Source organism: Varanus komodoensis, unplaced genomic scaffold (assembly GCF_004798865.1).
Source record: "Varanus komodoensis strain SLA01 unplaced genomic scaffold, ASM479886v1 scaffold3, whole genome shotgun sequence".
Lineage (NCBI taxonomy): Eukaryota > Metazoa > Chordata > Lepidosauria > Squamata > Varanidae > Varanus > Varanus komodoensis.
The window spans coordinates 37,149,747-37,169,056 of record NW_025335761.1 but is presented as its reverse complement, the minus strand read 5'-3'; the positions used below and the strand labels follow the sequence as shown (position 1 = coordinate 37,169,056).

Here is a 19,310-nt window from a genome sequence, read left to right as displayed (position 1 = left end):
GCCCATTATCTTGGAAAAGATGGTTCAGTTCAAAGCATATTGTTAAGTTTGAATCTTGGTGGTGTGTCTATATCCTGAAATGTAAACATTTCACTTTCTTGCAAGAACCATATTGAATTTCCCAAAAAGAAAATGTATCAAAAAGACTACACAAAGCTGGCTGGAGGATGGCTTTACAGTGGAACCTAGTTCAGGGCTTGCTGTAAGGCTCTAGGGTGTTTTTAAAGACATCCTCCACCATGGACCTTGCTGGGTTTGGGTGATATGTGAAGTTACACTCTGCAAGGATAATTGGGGAACTCATGCAGTGCATGATCTCCATGCGAGGAGTGGAGAAAAGAACCTCTGTATTCTTTTTCCCCAGTGATTGTCCTAACCTTGCTCATACTCTGGCCAGAGAAGTAGATTCACAGAACAGCTGTTTCAGAAGGGGCCACGAAGGCCATCAAGTCCAACACCTGCTACTGCAGGTTGCCAGTTACACCATCCCAATCAGATAACTGCTTAAATGTTTCTTGAATACAGGAGTGCTCTTTACTTATGGTGCAATCTTATATACACTTATCTGCATCTGAAGAAGTGGACAGTGTCCAGAAAAACTTTAAAAAGATTTGTAGTAATCCTTAATGTGCCAGAAGGCACCTTGTTCTGTTGAGACAAAGGCCCACTGAATGGAGCTTGCTTCTCAGTTAAGTAAAAAATTACACTGTTGGTCAATGTATAAACCACTTTTAGCTGTGAGCTTCACAGCAGCGGAACTTTATCCAACTAAAAGTCAGAAGTCCCATGGAATTCAATGAGGCTTACCCACAGGTAAGTGGATGGAGTATTGGAACCTCAGAAGGGTGTACAATTTAAACTCAGATGCATTTATTTATAGCAACATATTTGAGAAGTAAAATATAAATCTTCTTATAACATGACCCCCCTGACGCCGATGCCTGTGTGGAGAGCTTTCACATGCCTTGCTCTGCAAGCCAACTGTGAAAAAGTGCGGGCAAAGCCTCCCCCCCCCCTTTGCTACCTAGGGCAGAGTTTAGGCACTCTGAATTGTTGTTAAACCAGGCAGCTCTACCCTGAAGTAAATGAGCCAGGAGCCAATATCGGCACAGCTGACATTGATAAAGGGCATCCTCAGAAGGGGAGTGGAAGCTTTTTTGCTGCTGGAGCTCAGCTCTGGAATATGCGAGATTATTGAGAGTGCCTCCGGGGAGTGCCTAGATTTTCTTCCTTAGCTACTGAGGCCGACCACTGTATCTACAAACCCAGAGCGATTCTGGGCCTTAAGGCCTTGATTTTCTGGCCATGCTCTCAGCACCTTCCACTTTCCCGACTGCAGCGGGACTGAGAATTCCCCGCCGTCGGTGGAGCTGGACTCCCGGAGGCCTGTGGCAAGAGGAGGATGTCGCGGCCCAGCAGGCCCAAGGCGCTCTTTGCACCCCGCAGGCGGACAAGCTCGGCTTCTACGTTGTTTGGTCTCTCAACGAGCCGCCCCGGCAGCTGGTTAGCAGGTGAGGCCTTTCTGTCCTCTGCCTCTGCGCCGGCTTCGCTCAGACAGGGGCTTCATTATCGGCGTGGGAATGTGAAGGGAAGGTGAACAGCAGAAAAGCGGGTTGAACTTGGGCGGGAAACATGATCGAGCGTGCTTGCAAAGCAGCGCCACTGCTCCGTTTCCACGTAAGGCAGAGAGTTCCTCCGCGTTGTTTGGTGCTTGAAGCTGCGCCTTCAGCAGCCGCTTGACGTTTGCAAAGGGTTACGGTATCTACTTAGAGCGCAATCGTATGTATGTTTAGACAGAAAAAAGTCCTTCGTGTCCTAGTATGTCTCAACCATCCACCCTGGCTGAGGAATGCTGAGAGTTGTAGGACTTTTTTTTTTCTGTCTAAGCATGTGCAGGATTGTGTCCATACTTATTTGATTTGTATAGACACAATCCTGCCATACAGACTCTTTGATTTGTGTCCCTTTAAACTATGAATGCCCTCCCTCAAGAGTTATAATTGCCAGCTCCCTCTCTTGGTGTTTAGAAAAGGTAAAAAACCCTTTAAGTTAGCCTTTAAAAATGTCTAGTTTTCAATGTTTTGTTTCAATGTTTTGTTGTTTTGTTTTAAAGGATGGATGCACTTGCCTACCCCAGATTCCTGCTAATGAAAAACCTATGGCATTCCTTCCCCACATCCTACAAATTTGAATGCTTATCTTCACATGTTGTATTCTGGAAAAATGTATTTTGTACTATGTTATGAATTCATGTGTTAAAAAACCAGACGGAGAAGGGATAATTAAAAACTTATATCATGCTTTTGGGTTGTTTTAACTTCTAAATGTTCAACAGAAAACCTAATTTCACTGTGGATCTGATTGCCCTTTTCACAAGACAGCCACAGTTTAAGCATGCTCAACAAAGTTTATTACCAAGCTAGACATTTATGGATGTAAGGATGGAAGGAAAGATAGTACATTTTAGTACAAATGTGCCTACTCAAAATAAATAAATCAATGCATAAGTAAGTAGCATCCATAAAATCATCTTAAATGCAAAATGGAAGCATATTTGAGAACATATACTGTTCCTGATGAATAGGTATTAGTTTATGTATGTACTGCAGAAATTAATAATTTTTAATATATGTAATATTTCTGATGCCAGACTTACAAAGCAGATTGGGAAAGGGAAAACTGTGCTAAAAGAAAATCTGTCTCCCATGTAGTTGGGTCACCCCCTTTATCAAGCCAACTGTTTCTTGCAAATTACAGTAGCAAACTTATACAGAATATATGGATTGAGTAGTGGGGAACAACTTCTGTAGTGACCCTTAGACAAGAATGGAATCAACAGCAATTATGCTTGTTCTGTTTTATTTCTGGCTTTTCAGAAAGACCATTGTCCGTTCCTTTTGTCTACTTTCTTGGTGGGGGCTTTGGAAGAAGAAACTCAGTCTTTCTATTTATTTTTTTATTTTATTTTATTTATTTGGGGTTTTTATATGCCGTCCCAGTTGCATAAGCCTCGGGACAGCTTCCAACATAGAAAATAAACAATCAATAAATCACACATATAAGTATTTTTCTGCACTGTGCCCCTTTTACTACCCCACTGCACTGATTGAGATGGCTGTATTTTTTGTTCTCTTTAAGCAAATGTGGTCGGAAATGTTTCCAGACTCGCTTGCCACTTCCTCTGCCAAAACAGTTTGTGATCTTCGGTTTGGGTGACTGGAGGTCTTATTCTCAGAAGATAACCATCGCTGTAGAGATACAAGTGAATCCAGGTGTTAAGCCGCAACAAATTGGCATACTGGGGCCTGAAGCAAGGTTAAGTCTATAATCTGGAGATTTCATGTCGTTTGCTACTAGTATTAGGGTGCTCTTTGTATAATAAGTGCTTCTCAATCATGTTGTGAGGGTTTTTAGGAATTCCATTTTAAAGACAAGGAATGTTATCAGGGCTAGCCAATGGATGGGTTCTCATGTCACACTAAGCTACCCTGTAAATAAAGCTACAGTGGGTGGGTTGGTAACTGAACAATCCGCAGTGTACCCAACAGATGATTGGGTTTACTGTAGATTGTTCTCCCTTGCTTTCCCCCTCAGTCCTCCTGTGTTGTTTTTATTTATTTATTAAAACATTTTTATGCCGCCCCATTCGCCGAAGCCTCGGGGCGGCTTACAACCTCGGGGCGGTTGTGTGCTTGTCTTCTCCGGCCCCTCTTTCCAAGTAAATTAGAGCAAAAAACTTTCTGTTTATAGTTTTTATCTTAAAGCTGGCCAGCTAAGTAAGGTTTATGATACAGAATAAGAGTATTGCAGAGATCAATAACCAAAGCCCCTAGCAAAGTTAGAATATTGGCTATTGGGGAAATACAGTTTAATGATAATGACCTTGATTTCAAACTGAATAACTCTCCTCTCTTCCAAACCAAAAGAACTTTCCATCTTCAGGCAGGTTATTGCTGTTAATGGGCCAATCACTGAGAACATCTGAGTTGTGCCACCAGCTTCTCAGTTGGTTTGCCCTTTTTAACTGATACTGTACAATTGGACTGATAATATTTCGTCTGCCCTCACCCACCTCTGTATGCTTAAGCAAGTTTCCCTTAGAAACTGCTTTGTTCTTCATGGATGCTTGTTTTATCACTGGGTTGGCCTTGGTATTTCAGCTAAGCATTCAGATTCCTTCTCTTCTTGAAATTTTAATTCAGAATCTGAGGCAACAACCTTTAAAAGCTGTATTGTAGAAGTGGGCCCAATCTTGGCATTCCACTGGCTCTGGCATGTATCCCAGTGTCCTTTAAAGTCTCTGAAAAAAAATAAAAGTGTAGTTGGGGTCAGGTTTTTTAATTGTCTGAAAATTGCATATCAGAAAAAGTATTGATGGTCCTTCATAAGTGTGCACTTATCTGACTAGTCTTCCTTGGTCAATTTCCTTGTCTGTTGCAAGGAAGGGAGCAGCCAAGGGTTGTCTGTTGCAAGAGAGCAGCCAAGTGCTGTAGGCAAGGCAAGACTGGCATAAAGGATAATTTGCACCGTGTTGCCCAGATCTCCATTAAAAAACACTGGTAAAGGGGAAAAAATGCTGAACGTGGACCCACCAAATGGCAGAGGGGGGATAATACACACATCTCCCACTTAGCAATGTCTTCCTCTCTGTTTTAAGTCCTGAAATGACAGCTCTTGGTGTCATCACCTTCTTAACACATCCCTCACTCTCCAGCTACTCCTGAAAGGGAAGATATTAACGCTTCCTGTGTCCCTCCCCACAACTTTTTGGAGCATTTAATGGGACACTGAGGGATATCAAGCTGTGTAACTGGATTATACTTGTGACAGGATCACATTGCCAAGGAGTAGGTATTGTTCCTCCCTTTCCTCCTTTTCCCATTCATTTGCCTGTTATAGGTGCTTCATCTATAACTGGGCAGCCACTCTGGCAGCTGTGTGCAAATTAGCCTATATTTAGTCTTGCATTGCCTATTCCTTCACCCACTTTGTTGGCTGAATCAGACAAGGAAATTGGTCAGGTACAGCAAACCATATTGGAAAGATTTTTATATATATTTGATTGAGTAATTTTGGGAACCAACCCCAAAGACCCCAGCTGTATTTTTGAGATAACCACCCCCCCCACACACACACACACAAAAAATCTGAGGAATGGGTGTCAGTCCTTCCAAAGTGCTTCTATAGTATTGGTGGAAAGACAGTTATTGGCATGATGGTAAAATTGAATGGCAAGAGGTTTGCCATGCTGAGTGCTTCATAGCTGTTCTCCACAAGTTACAATGAAATCACCATGATGGGATTGGATGATATAATTCATTGTGGGCAAGAACAATTCCTAAAATAAGCCATATATTAATAAGAGTTGTTTATGAAAACCAAGCCTCTCTGCAGAAAATAGATGACATGGCAACCCACCATGGCTGGTTACAGACGATGGGTTGTTGTTTTGTGCAAATCAAGCAGGGCTTCCATATAGTCTGAAGTGTCTGATTAGACCCTTGCCTAATCTTGGAAGCTAAGCAGGATCAGGCCTGGTTAGAATTTGGGAGACCTGAATCCGGCTTTGAGCAGAGGATTGGGCCCTATGGTCTTTCCAACTGTGTGATTCATGTGAACCATCCACAGTACTACTTCTATGGATGGTATCGAAATGTAATAAATAATAAAGCCACTTTGTTAATAACAGAGTTAAAACTAAACTTGAGTCTTCAGGGTTCAACTTGTTATTTGTTACTGCAAGCATGAGGACTCAGGCTTAGAGGCCAAATCTGAGTTCCAATCAATCCCTCTGGACTTTCCCAGATGATGATGATTCCACCTTCCCTGGCCATGCCCACTCCCCCAAACAGCAGTTAATTGGTCATTTTCTAGCAACTGTGCAGTTTTCCCCCTTTTTGAACAGTTGAAATACATGTGTTAAGGTTTAATTACTGGCATGGAGAGTTTAAAATACAATATGCTGGTACTTTGACCTTGCCCATTGTCTCTGGCCCCACTCATCATTGGAACGTAAATCCCCAGAGCTTATCTGAAATTGAATTCAGTTGTTGACTGAAAGAGGTTCTCCACCTCCTGTGCTACTGTCTTGAGACTTTTCTTAGGTCCTGGGGGCAAGAAATAGTGAGTTGTGTCTGTGCTTACTTGATCAGGTGCTTGGTGTGGGAAGGTGACTGGAGGGTGGATCTTCTGCTGGCTTCCTTTAAGCAGACAGAGAGTGGTAATCCCATTAAGCTTCTCTTAACTGTCAAGGAACAGGTAAGGAAACTTCTGATCCTTACCTATCATTTTTCAGCTCTCCAACAGCATGTTGTGTCTAATTTATTTTAAGGTTGCACCATGTGCATATTCAGATTTGAAAATAAATGCTCTCATAGCAACATCCATCCCTGCAGTCTCATTTTCATTAGTGGTGGAAACAATTCACCGACAATTCTCTATCAAAAATCTTGGTCTGGTGCTGTTTTGGTTATTTTGGATGCACTATACTTTGGCCACCTAATGAGAAGGAAGGACTCACTGGAGAAGAGCCTGATGCTGGGAACATTTGACGGCAAAAGAAGAAAGGGATGGCAGAGGATGAGGTGGCTGGATGGAGTCACTGAGGCAGTCGGCGTGAGCTTAAGTGGACTCCAGGGGATGGTGTAGGACAGGAAGGCCTGGAGGAGTGTTGTCCATGGGGTCACGATGGGTTGGACACGACTTTGCAACTAACAAAAACAACAAAGCCTGTGTCTTTTCTGGAACTGGCTTTGATGGTTCTTGGCAAGTATTGTGGTTTCTGTTGGGGTTGTCAAAGTGTAAATGTCATAGAGTAAAACAGAAATGTCCTGACACTACTTTCTGGAGAAAGAGGGTGTCTCTTTCTCAGTATCAGGATATCAGTAAAACCACTGAAGAGTGCTGTCACCCATGCCTGCTCCAGATATTGTCTCCAGATAAAGAAGACACTATGTCAGTGGTGTTGAAAACAATTCGGAGATGGAAGGGGAGATTCGGGCCTGTTTGTTCTCTGTGATTTCCTCTCTTAGCAAAAGTCATTTGGCATGGCAACTAAGGCTGTTTCTGTGCCTAAACTCCAGTTGAAATGGACCTAGAAAATCAGTTTAATTCAAGGATGCCTGGAGGCTGGCAACTACTTGTTCGAGCATTTTGTCTGAGAAAAGGGTACTGGTCACTGGCCTATGGTTGTTCAAGTCCAGGGTCAAGGAAATGTTTCTTCAGGTGATGTCATATTACTGCCTCTGTTAAAGAGGCCAGGGCAACCTCATTTCTCAATCACCTCCTGGACCCAGCCAATTATTTCCTCCCTGCTACATGTAATAAAGCTAGAGGGAAAAGAGGAGAGCACATAAGTCTTTGGGTAGATTTGCCAGATATTTTGTTCATAATCTGATGCCCTAAAAAAACTCAATGTCATCCAACAATGTCATCCAACAACATCCAAGTTACCTACTGATTGATCTGCATTACTGGTGACATCTAGATAATGAGGCTGGCCATCAACATGCTTGAATTGCTTGATCTATATATTATATCTTTAGTCAGCTCTGTTATATCTGTCAGATATAATAGAACCCTTGATAGCAGGTGAAAACATTATGTCTAGGGTTCTATTCTCTTCCACTGAGGTAGCTTGCAAGAGACCCCCAAGAGCTCAGAACAGCTGCAAATAAGATTGGGAGGGTGCAGTGATGGTGGAGAAATGAATAATTCTTCACCACCACCACCACCACCACCACAACCACCACCACCACCACGGCTCAATAATGAGCTTTTGCTTGTGTTCATTTGGACTTGTTCTGAGTTTTCCTCCACTTGTGTTCTAGATGTCATAGAATAGTAGCATTGGAAGTGGCCTACAGGGCCACTGTCTAACTCCCTGCTCAGTGCAGGGCTCCAAGTTAATGCATTCCTAGTAGATGGCTGTCCAATTGCCTCTTTAATGCCTCCAGTGTGGGGAACCCACCACCTCCCTAGGTAATTGGTTCCATTGCCATACTGCTGTAACAGAAGGTTTTCCTGATGTCCTGCCAGAATCTGGCTTCCTGTAACTTAAGCCATTATTCCTTGTCCTGCACTCTGTGGTGATTGAAAAGAGATCCTGGCCCTCCTCTGTGTGACACCTTTCAGGTATTTGAAAAATGCTATCATATTTCCTCTCAGTCTTCTCTTCTCAAGGCCATCCAGTCTCTCCTCACAAGACATTGTTTCCAGTCCCCTGATCATCTTTGTTGCCCTCCTCTTAACTTTTTCCAATTGGATTTGCATCTTTCTTGAAGTTTAGTGCCCAGAACTGGGCAACTAACCTGTTTCATTGCCCTCAGCTCAGTCATGTATGAAGGATCCATGTGAGTTACATTCAGCAGGAGAGGATACCACAAAGCGATGGTGTCAGCTGCCAAGGTCATCTCAGCATTCCATAAAGTAATTGGGACTTTGGCAGGAGCACCAAGCAGAAGATCCTGAGCCTCTGCTGTGATGCAATAGCCCAGTGTGGATGTTGAGATGAGCCTTGGAGTTCTCACTGAGTACACCTTTATCAGCCCAAACAGGGAGATTGTTGGGCAGCAAGGTGGGCAGAGCACAACAAAATTGCTAACTTGTCTTGAGCTTGCAACACCAAATACAGCCATTCCAGACTGGTACTCTGGAAAGGGAGTTCCTGCTAAAAAAGCAAAATCTCCCCCTTTGGTTTCTGGTCTGTTTTAGTTGTGACACAGTTTTCCTTATTTAGTGATTTTATGGTAACAGGGAGCCTGTATTTAGTTGATGATGCTTGGGATTTGGGTTCTCAGCAGATGCCCAGCCATTCCTACCCTTGATGTTGACCCTGACAGCAGCCTCCTGCTTTGTACATGACCTCTTGAGAACACCAGTTTCAACATGACCCATCTTTGCATCTTCTTAGCTACTCAACATCCCACTCACCTGTTTCAGGCTTTGTAATGCATTCAGTCACCTGTTAGTGTAGGAGATGCAGTCCAGGGATTGGATGAATTCTTTGAGGTAGGCTTTATGTCTTGGAGTTGTTTCAAGTAGATGTGTGCAGGTCACAGTATCACACCAGCCCTAGATGCATTTTCTATATATGAAGAGTGCTACTGTATCAGAACAGAGGGCAATCCAGTCTGGTGTCCTGCGTCCCAGACTGGCCATAAGGAGCAAAGCTTCAAGGAAGTGCAGGCAAAGCTGGAATGGTCCGTAATGTATGCCTTTAGAGAACTGGGCCTGTTTGTGTTAAATCATTCCCAATGCAATTCTGCTTTGTTTCCCTCCTGAATTCTATTTTTTTCAGACTTCAGCAACGCCTGTTAAAGAGGTTGTGCCTGAAAAAAAGTTCTCTCCATCAATGGAAACACTGCTGATGTTTCCTGCTCCAGAACTAGGTGGTACACAAGGAAAATGTGAGGAGGCCAGGAAGAAAATGTGTCTACTTAACCCTGTTCAACTAAATAAAACCAGGAGGGTTCTCTTTGACCTTTCAGCAGTTGATAGGCAGCAGGAATCTGAAGGTAAATGAGTCCATACGGTTAGAGGTTGTCACCTGTTGTTACGTGCCATTAAGTCATTTCTGTCCTATGCTGACCCCATGAGTGAAAACCCTCCAGGATGTCCTGTCCTTCACAGTCCTGCTCAGCCCTTCTAAGTTCAAGGTTGTGGTTTCCTTCATGGATTCAGCCCATAGGACATAGGGTGGTGTGTTTGTGCTCTAGTTGAATGCTAAGTTATGGTTCACTCCACTACATAGGAATTGGGGGAAATACCTAGCAGGAAATTATAGGCTTGCTAAATCAAGATTTGTACATGCACTTTATGAAGACAAAAGTAAATCTGATGTTTTAACTTTTAGCTTCCTGGTTCTCATTTTATGCAGTCAAAAAAACTTGTGCTAACATCTGCTTCCCCCCAGTGCCTAGTCCCAGTTTTGGGTGGTGGGATTATTGGGTGGTTTGGATTATTTCAGGAAGTACAGTGTGGAACAAAAGGATTAGCTTCCCCTGCCTTGCATGCTGCAATCCTGATTGTGCCTCCCAACAGCTGAAGAAAAATGCTGTGATGCTAAGCTATGTTTTTAATGTAATGTCACTCAGAATTGTGTATACATATCTAGCCTGTTTGCATTAATTTACCTTTGACTGGGCATTCTAAAATAAATGGGTCTAATCTGGAATAATGCATTTATTTATAAAAAATATTTTTCTGGTATAAATGCATGGCCCACCACTGAATATTAGCATAAATATGCATCTGTACTAGTGTATAGCCCTAAAGTGCCTGATCCTGCCTAAACTTGGAAGTTAAGCAGGGTTGGGCCTGGTTGAAATCTGGATGGGTGACCTAATGTTCTGCATTGCCCAGAAAGCATCAGCTACAGGTGGTTTAGAAATTATTATTCATTACATTTCTATCTGTTTTTTTTCTGCAGACTTAGAGATTAAAGAACTGCAAGGTAAATAAGTGTTACTTGGACTCTTTGTTGAGTTTTACAGTCTGCTTCCAGACTGGCAGCTCCTAATTCCACCCAGTCACTGCTCTTCCACTGTAAGTTACCTATGGGACTGCAATTGATTCCCCATGCTTTGGGAATAGCAGGAAGGGACACTGATTGTGCATGTATATGAACATGAAATTCTGTTCTGTTCATCTAGCAGGTGTGACATAAACTTGTGGGTAGGGAAGGTACAGCACACTTAGGGCATAATCCTATGGCATAGGGTCACTTTCTGGCCAGCTATAGGAAAAGGTGGCCTTCCCATTGCAACTTCAGAAAAGCCTTCTCGAGTTGCAGCAGAAACTCTGCTTTTGAAGGCCCCACTTTCTCTCATCTGATGCAGTTCTTTCTATGTTGGTTGAGGTCCAGATGAAAGAAGAGCCATCTTTGGGAAAAGTGCTTGGAGTATGTTCTGGGAGGACAGGGAGGGGTGAGGTACCCTCAGCTTCAGCCAAATCCAGGCAGTGCCTCAGCGCTTCCTCTTTGCAAAGAGAGAGAAATATTTAGACAGCAGCAGTCTAAATATTTTTGCTTCAGTGTTCCTCCCATGTTCAGTTAGATGCCTGTATCTTTCCAAGTACATTTGAGCAGTTATATAGAATTGCAGCATTACCGATTTTGAATGCAAATGTTTTATGGTGATGCTGAAAAGGTGGGCATGGAAGAGATGGGATTAAAAAAAAGTTCAGGCTGTGATACTTTTTCATTGAAACACACTTGTATCAATATTGTATTCTTAAAAATGTAGCTGAAACAGCATTAGTCTTAAATAAAAGATTGATTTTCAAAAGGGGTTTATAGAATGGTCCTGTCTGGAATAGTACCAGTGAAGGTGTGAAAGTTTAATTTGCCTGATACATCATTACAGATATCTAAACTGTACCTCTAGCAAACATGGAAACTAAGCTCTAAGATGGGGCGGGAAGGCTTCAGGTTTGTGGAATTTACTTTGGATTTTGTTAAAACCCTGAGGTCCACCAGCTAAAGCCTGGCCCAGTGCAAAACAACAACAACAACAACACACACACACGGTAAGACTGAAAGAATACTAAGCTCTTGTGTTTGTTTTCAGTAACAGAAATGAATGGAGCTTATAATTCTTTGACACAAAAGTCAACTTCTTGTTAGTCCAGATTCTCTTCTGTTTAACAGTATAATTTGAGGGTCATCTCTGACCTACTTCAAATCACCCAGAACTACTACAAGTAGATCATGATCTACCTTGTACCCATCCCTGTGCTAGACAAATCTACCTTTACACAGATTACACCACTTAAAAATAAAAATTCAGATTTTTTAAAATGTTGCAGTTATGAGGAAAGGTAGTAGAAATACTGGATAAACCCAAGGCAAGGAAGATTTAATGATTACACTCTTTAGGTGCCCTAAAAAGTGAGAGAACAAACTAGTAATTAAGCATCTAGCGGGGGAATCACAGGGATCCTTAGCATTCTAGGTATGAAGGTAAAGGTCTCCTGAATTCTTACCCTCACAATAGCATGGATTGTGTACTCTGGTTGTGACTGTCTGCTGTTTGCCCTCTATAGCATGTCCAAGCCCTCGGTGGTGTCATGCCATGTGCCTGAGTGACCCTGAAACTGCAGTTCTGATTGGTGGTGAAGGAGCTAATCAACAATTTTCCAAGGATGCTCTCTGGAAACTGGAAATAGGTGAGTTTGCTTCAGTGCTCATGGTGGCTGTTGCATCTTTTTCTGGAAGTGATGGGAGGGAAGCTTAGTGAAAATCAGTAAGTATAGCCAGAGAGGTACTTTTTAAGGAAGAATCTGTCATGTCCCTCAATTTGAATCTGAAAATGAGTGGTGGTTATTTTAGCTGTGCAATATTTGAATCCTGGCAATGCGTAAGGTGACTAGCTTTTACGCTAAGAGTGCAGAACCTGTTTCAGCCTCATGGCCAAATAGTATTTTGGAGAAGCCTTCAGGAGTCATATTCCAGTAGTGAGTAGAGTCATAGGCAAAAGGACAGAAACAAATTTCAGCTTATTGTAGCTTGAAACTTCTTACTAACAAGAAATAAGATTTTGGAGAGGCATTTCATTCTTTTTAGAAAGAGGAAAACATGCACAAAACCCAGGAAGCCATCAAATTAACAGGAATTAAGGGAATAATTTTTGGGGACCTCACTAATTAAAGTTTGGACTTTGTATCTAATGTTCTGCACACCAATTTAGGCTTGTACCATATTAATGACCATTTTTAGGTTTTTTTCTCTTGCTAATCTTGTGTCTTTTGCTACTGATTTCACAGACAATGACTTCTGGTTCCCCATGGATTTCCCAACAAATGTTTCTATGCCACAGTGTTCCTGGGGTCATAGTGCTACCTATGACCCAGACACCAAGCGCATCTACATCTTTGGGGGTGTAAAGGAGGGGAAGCAGTGTGGCAGCATCTATATTCTGGACACGGCCTCTTGGAAGTGGCTTCATGTGTCTGTGAGTTTCAAGAGAAACAAACCACTGAGTACCAAAGAAAATATGTGTGCGTATGTGCATCCATTTCTTTCTTTCCCTGCATTCTGCCCATTTCCTCTTGTGAGAATGGTTACATGTAATGCAGAGATGTGGCATAACACCTCATCCACATCATAGACGAAGTGGGGAGCAGCTGAGTTCTGAATTGTATCAGAAATTGGAGGAATCCCACTGAGATGTCATCAGCGGGAGGGCCTTGAGGGCTGCTGTTAACTCAGTCTAATGTGCCAAGACACTGTTGTGACTGGAGATCTCTTCCTCAGGCTAAGGGGAAAGTGCCCATGCTGGCCTACCACAGTGCAATCGTCTACCGCAAGGAGCTATTTGTCTTTGGAGGAGCTTTCCCTAAAATGTCTTCCTTGGAGACAGGAGCCTGCAGCAATGTTCTTTTCATTTTCAACCCAGAATATGAGATCTGGTACCAACCCATTATTGAGGGGGAGAAGCCTCTGCCTAGGCTTGGGTGAGGCACCTTTGCTTTCAGATCTCAGAGGGCTATGGAGAAGGGAATGTTGGTTTGGAAGCTATTCTGTTGGTTCTTTCCTCAACTGGAAGTCAAATGTCATACTGGTCTCCTCTTTCCTTTTAAATGCACGCATGCACGCACACACATGATTTGTATAAAGGCTGACAGCATAATGTCTGTTAGCATAATTTTAAGCTGTTGGAAGTAAATAATGAGTGATCCCTTTAGGAACCCTTGTGCATCTTCCTTCATTGATGCTGTGGGACCCTCTGGAGACAGCTCTGTGTATACTCAGGCCCTTAAGCAGAGCTGCTTTTCAAAAAGCTCCTGCTATTTAATCTTACTCATGACGCGCTCCTTTCTACAGTCATGGGACGAGGGCACAAAAATGAGAAGAAAAGGAACCTCTCTTCCTCATTCTTGGAAAATTTGAGAGGAAAGCGTTTTCACCTGAACTTCCCCAGATTTTTCTGAGCCTTCACATTTCTTCTCCCTTCCCTTATTATTAGAAGTATCTCTGTTTTTCTGCCCCGCTCCCCATTCAGAGCTTGTTATAGCTATGGAATACAGCAGTGTCCCTTCTCTATTCAGTAGAAGATGGGTATACATACTGTGCTTTAGAGCCAGTGATATCTAATACAAGCACTTCTACACATGTTGGGAGTTAATTTCCTCAACTTCCTCCTGCATCTGTAGTCCCCTGTGCACATCCCCCAACTTTCAGGGTAGCTTTGGCATGAAGGGATGCTGCAGCTGTGGTAGGATCAAGGATCACATGTCACTTATAGGTTTAAGAATCCAAGCTAATATTGATAAGGCTAGTGAAGGTTTTTCTTACCTTTGTAAGAAAAGGTAAGAAGGTTCTGGCTGAAGCTTTTTTAAATTCCTTTCTGTTCTGGTAACAAAATGCTGCTTTAGAGAATGGACGAAAAGATATGGCTGCTTCTATGTTTAAATTACTGGATGTTGCATTTGGAGCTAGAAGGTGCATCTATAGCTCATTGGACCAAATTACAGGCTTCTGAATATGTTGTTTAAATGACACATCATTAATGTTATTGAGTTTAGATGAGTTCTGTCCTTTGCCTTTCACCTAATATTGGAAAATCTACTCAGGCAATGGTATAATACTTTCAGTTACTTGATGTATTTCTCCTGGTAAAAGCGATTACGTTATGTGGTTTATTGTCTGCATCCTGAAGATGAAATCCCCTTATATTAGCATTTTGGGTTTTCAAAATTATTATTCTCATTTCCATAAAGCCTTCAGAGGAACCGCAACATTTTTAAAGCATAGTTAAAGTTGACCAAGTATTGGGCATGTCATGCTAGCTTGATGTGACGTCACTTGGATTCTAACAGAATGCATGATGTGAGCAAGATTTTAGTTATTGAGATTAGAGCTAATATGTCATTTAGTGGTATGTTGCTTGTTTGCTGTTCTTCCTGTTCCGCAGCCATTCAGCTACTCTGTTGAGGAACAAGTTGGTCATATTTGGGGGCCAGAGGACCTCTACATATTTGAATGACATGCACATCCTGGATTTAGGTAAGAATTGAGGCATTGCCTGTCTCTTTAAATGGACTATAGCTTTTAGGAACCTGTATGCTGATGCGTTTGGTGGGCACTGAAGATTGGTGGGAGTTGCCTGAAGATAGGAAATTGCATATTGGTAGAAAACTCTGAATGAAGGAAGTGGGCGACAACTGTGTTTCAAAACATTTTGGAGAAGGGAATCAAAATACTCTAACAGTGGCCCTTGTACAATTACAGGGGTATTGCAATATGTATTGCTAGATGCACAGTATTTTATTGTATTCTGTCTAAGTTGAAATAAAGAAGCTGGAGGGTAAACTATAAGTGTAGCAGTATCCCCCATTTCTGCTGTGTTTTCACTTAAGCACAGTTGACCTCAGTCTGAAAGAGAAGTGGTGAAGTACTTCTTTTAAGTGAAAATTCTCAATTTAATAGGGAAGGGAAAAATCATATGGTGAGGTTGCTAGGATAGTAAGAACTAATCTTCTATGTGAGAAATTGTGAAAAAAGAAATGTGTATGTATAGTATATGATGTTTGCTATTATCCACCATTTCAGGCATCTGCTGGGAGACTTGGAACATATCCCTGCATATATAGGGATCCTGCTGTAGCATTGTTTAAAATGTTTATTCTGGCATACATTTTTGTGAACTATAATCTTTGTGAGATGTATCCTCTTGGGGTGGGGGGGATGCATGTTCCCTGCTCATTTCATTGCCATTTGACCCCACTGTACATTTTTTCTTTTACACACGTGCAGATATATCTGCTGACTTGACTAAGGACAACATTTCACGCATCTGATGTGGTAGACTCTTGTCTTTGGATGCTTATGGCATAAAATACTTTCATCTCTAAGGTGGTATAAAACTTTTGTTTATGTTAAGTTTCTGGCATCTGAAATGTCTTATTGTTTTCTCAACCTTAAGGTTTCATGGAGTACAAATCAGTTCGTTTTCTCTCTGGACAACCTTCTGCTCGCAGGTAAGATTGGTAAAGTAGGTTGTGAGGTTACATGTGCTCTCCTGCTTGACTAGTGCAAGTGACTGCTAGGGCAGAGGTGTGGAACATCTTTCAGCCCAAAGGCAAATTCCATTTTGGAGAAGCTCTCTCATGTCACATTTCGGTGGCAAGCCAAGGCAAAAGGGAATGCTAAATGCAGCAGCATAGTTCAGAGCCCTTACTGCTGCTAAGTCTTAGGAAAGGCATTTTACAGCGGGGAAGAAACTGTATACAAACTGGGAACCTGTCAAACAATTGGTAGTGTCATGTAGTGGCTACAGTGCTGGACCGTGACTCAGGAGATCTGGGTTTAGTCTCCACTTGGCTATAAAGCTCACTGCGTGATATTGGGCTACTCACTGCTCCTCAGCCTCACCTACTTCACAGGGAGGTTGCGGCACAAAGATGGAGAGGAAGAAGACTTACATAAGTTGCATTGGGTTCCTCGCAAGGAATGACAACAATAATAGTTGTGGGGAAAGAGGTGGTGACTGTTGAAACTGCACAGACTTGAACAATCCCCCCCCCCATAAGTGGATGTGCCTGTGTGGGGAACCCCAGAGGTCAGATTTCTCTGTTACCACAGCCTGAGGTGGCAGTACCCCTGTAATTGGAGAAAGCTTGTAGATGTTGATTGACCTGCCTAAGATCCTATGGAGATGATAAAATGAGATGCAAATCTGAGTAAAGTGGGAATGGGAGAGGTGGGCCTTTCCTAAATAACAGGGGCAGAACCACCTTCAACTCAGGACTGATTTTGGAAGGGGGGCTGGGGCTGAAAATGCAAAAGACCCAGAGGCAAATGCTGGGGGCCAAAATGCCAGCATATTTTACTTTACAGCTCCTACTGTTAGTAACTAAGCCTAACAAGAGGCATTTCATCCTTTAGAATGGGGCAGGGGGCAATTCTCAAAAGCCAGGACACTGGAAATTGGGGAAGGGGGTTAAGACCAGAGAAGGGCTTATAGCAATATTAGAATCCTCTCAAGGGCTTCACTGGGACCCCATGTGAGCTGGATTTGGCTTCCTGACTTGATTTGTGCCCCTGTACTTTAAAGTGTGCTCTTGCACATAGTTTATGAACTACACAAGGCCCACTGAGCCAACTCCTCTTCACTGTCCACTGCCATTGCCTCCATGTTTTTCTGTGCCGCTTCACAATGGCTCAAATCCTGGTCAAAGCATTTTCTTACAGTGATGAAATGTGATGGATCCCTGACAAGTCTGCAGAACTTGTTGAAAGGCACTCAGTATTCCTTTTAAGAACACAAAGGGGCTGGTGAGACTGGGGCTTTACTGCTGAACAGAAGAGGTGATGATCCCACAGGGGAGGACAGAAGGTGGGGCTGGTGCATGAATGAGTCTGTGCAGTTTGCCTGGTGAAGGGGCAGTTCAGGAGTCACCACGGTAGGCAGTTAAGCCCTGCAATAGCCCACGGGTTTCTGGGTGGCTTGTTACCCAGAGCAGCAAGCCACCCTGGTTGTATTCAACACAGCATAATGAGCTATGCCATGACAGGTGACTGCAAATCCCCACAGCCCCCTGTGGCTTGTTAACTGCCTGCTAATCATGCAAACCTGTACACTGATCAGTGAGGTCCACCTGCTGTCTTGTCAGTCTTGAGTTGACTCTTAAGGTGCTCTCTTCTGTTTCTAGTTTCCATGCTGCTGTCCCAGTCTCAGATCAGAAACTGCTGATAAGTGGAGGGTGCAATGCCAAAGGAGCCTTTCAGGATGCATTCACATTCCATCTGGGTAGGTCTGTGCAGTCCTGTCTCCAGCAAAGCTCTTTCAAGTTATGGACGAGGACGGCTAGCATCTTGTACCTACTATTTTTATCTTTGCATTGCAGATACTGCGACTTGGAGCACAGTCAAGCACAGGGACCTTTGTTCTGTGCCCCGGGCCGGCCACACACTGTTGAACTTGACTTACGCTCACCTGACTGATGTGGATAAGAAAAGCCAGGGCAAGCACAACCTGTGTACAGTGCTGGTCTTCGGCGGCACAGACCGTGCTGGTAAATTCTACAGCACCACAAGCAAACTCCAGCTGGACCTTGAGGTGGTGACAGCAGCTTCTCAGGATCCAGTCTGAGCCACTGGAAGTTTTGTGCTATGGCCATAGATAAGGAGCAGCAGAAAAACTGTGGACTTGGAGAAAAATTATGGTTTACAACTGTGTTAATGAGGATGGGATGTCAAGGTAGTACTTTTTCTTTTTTTTTATGAAGGCCTTATTATTTACATCCCTTGGTTACCAAGAGGTAGAGCACAGATTGCAGTTGGCTTTCACTTTCATGTTTTTTTGGGCAGCGTTCTTGATTATTGCTGCCCTTAAATCCCCTACTGTTCTTCAATCTGTGACATACCCTAATTCTGGGATTAAGAAGCCATAGGGCTGCTACTGTGACATGCCCCAATATCCAGTCCTGAGGATCTCTGTGTTCCATTTATAGCTTGTATTATTAGTGGAGGGGACACACTGGATGCTCCCTACAAGTGAATGAATAAATACTACAGAAAGTTTGCAAATTCTAGAAGTTTTCAAGGTGGGGCTACAGATACTTGCTATAGCTGTGAAATACTTAGGTCAGATTTACATTCCCCTAGAATCTGTATCTTTTTACTCCAGTTTGTTTTTTCTCCAATATATTGCATTGCTCTTCTGAACTCCCCATCCTACTGGTCTGGCTAATGCTGTCCATGTTTTGAGCAACCTGCACCTAAATTCTCTAATGAAGCATGCACAGAAATCCTGACTACCAGAGTTTGGCTTAGTCATTCCCGATTTGTTCACTGAATATATGAATCTTGCATGATGATAAACAATTGTGTCCCCAGACCAGAGAAACTACGTATATTTGTATGCCTTATACAGGTCAGAAGAGTCATCCTTTTTCTGCTGCAGAATGATTGTTATGGACTGAACATATTCAGCTCTAATTAACACTTCAGAGAAATGTGTGTACTTTCCTCTTACAGAAAAAGTGGCAACCCCCATGGGGTTCAAAAGCTTTCTATTTCCTGGTGACTTATTGCATCAACTCCCTCTGCTGTTACCACTTCATGTAGCAAGAGAATATGTAAGGTATAGGCAGCTCAAGGCTGAGGGGTGCATCTGGCTAGGAGGGACTACTTTAGTTCCTCATCTAGCAGTTTTGATGCCATAGATTTCTTCAGCAACTTGCTTCCACACAAATGACTGATTCTTTTACTGCAGTGCAAAGAGTTGCAGTTCTTCACAGACATCGTGAGACAGAGACAAATGGGAGGATTTGAGCATCCAGATGACGGCTTTTTTTAAGCACCAAAA

At 42.8% G+C, this 19,310-nt stretch overlaps 1 protein-coding gene across 2 annotated transcripts in view; it reads left to right on the top strand.

Annotated features, from left to right (window-relative positions):
• The window catches only part of LOC123026550 (acyl-CoA-binding domain-containing protein 4-like), a 33,373-nt gene extending 14,356 nt beyond the window's left edge, over positions 1-19,017 (top strand). The window contains exons 2-10 of one of the 2 annotated variants that reach the window (XM_044436293.1): positions 9,299-9,515; positions 10,430-10,453; positions 12,043-12,165; positions 12,763-12,950; positions 13,253-13,452; positions 14,913-15,004; positions 15,924-15,978; positions 17,653-17,750; positions 17,848-19,017. In XM_044436293.1, the coding sequence (XP_044292228.1) occupies positions 9,299-9,515; positions 10,430-10,453; positions 12,043-12,165; positions 12,763-12,950; positions 13,253-13,452; positions 14,913-15,004; positions 15,924-15,978; positions 17,653-17,750; positions 17,848-18,092 (1,242 nt within the window). In that variant the 3' untranslated portion in view covers positions 18,093-19,017. Of the gene's footprint in view, positions 1-9,298; positions 9,516-10,429; positions 10,454-12,042; positions 12,166-12,762; positions 12,951-13,252; positions 13,453-14,912; positions 15,005-15,923; positions 15,979-17,652; positions 17,755-17,847 lie in introns of both variants that reach the window. The other variant, XM_044436295.1, reaches the window with a different exon arrangement.
• The last annotated feature ends 293 nt before the right edge of the window (positions 19,018-19,310 follow it).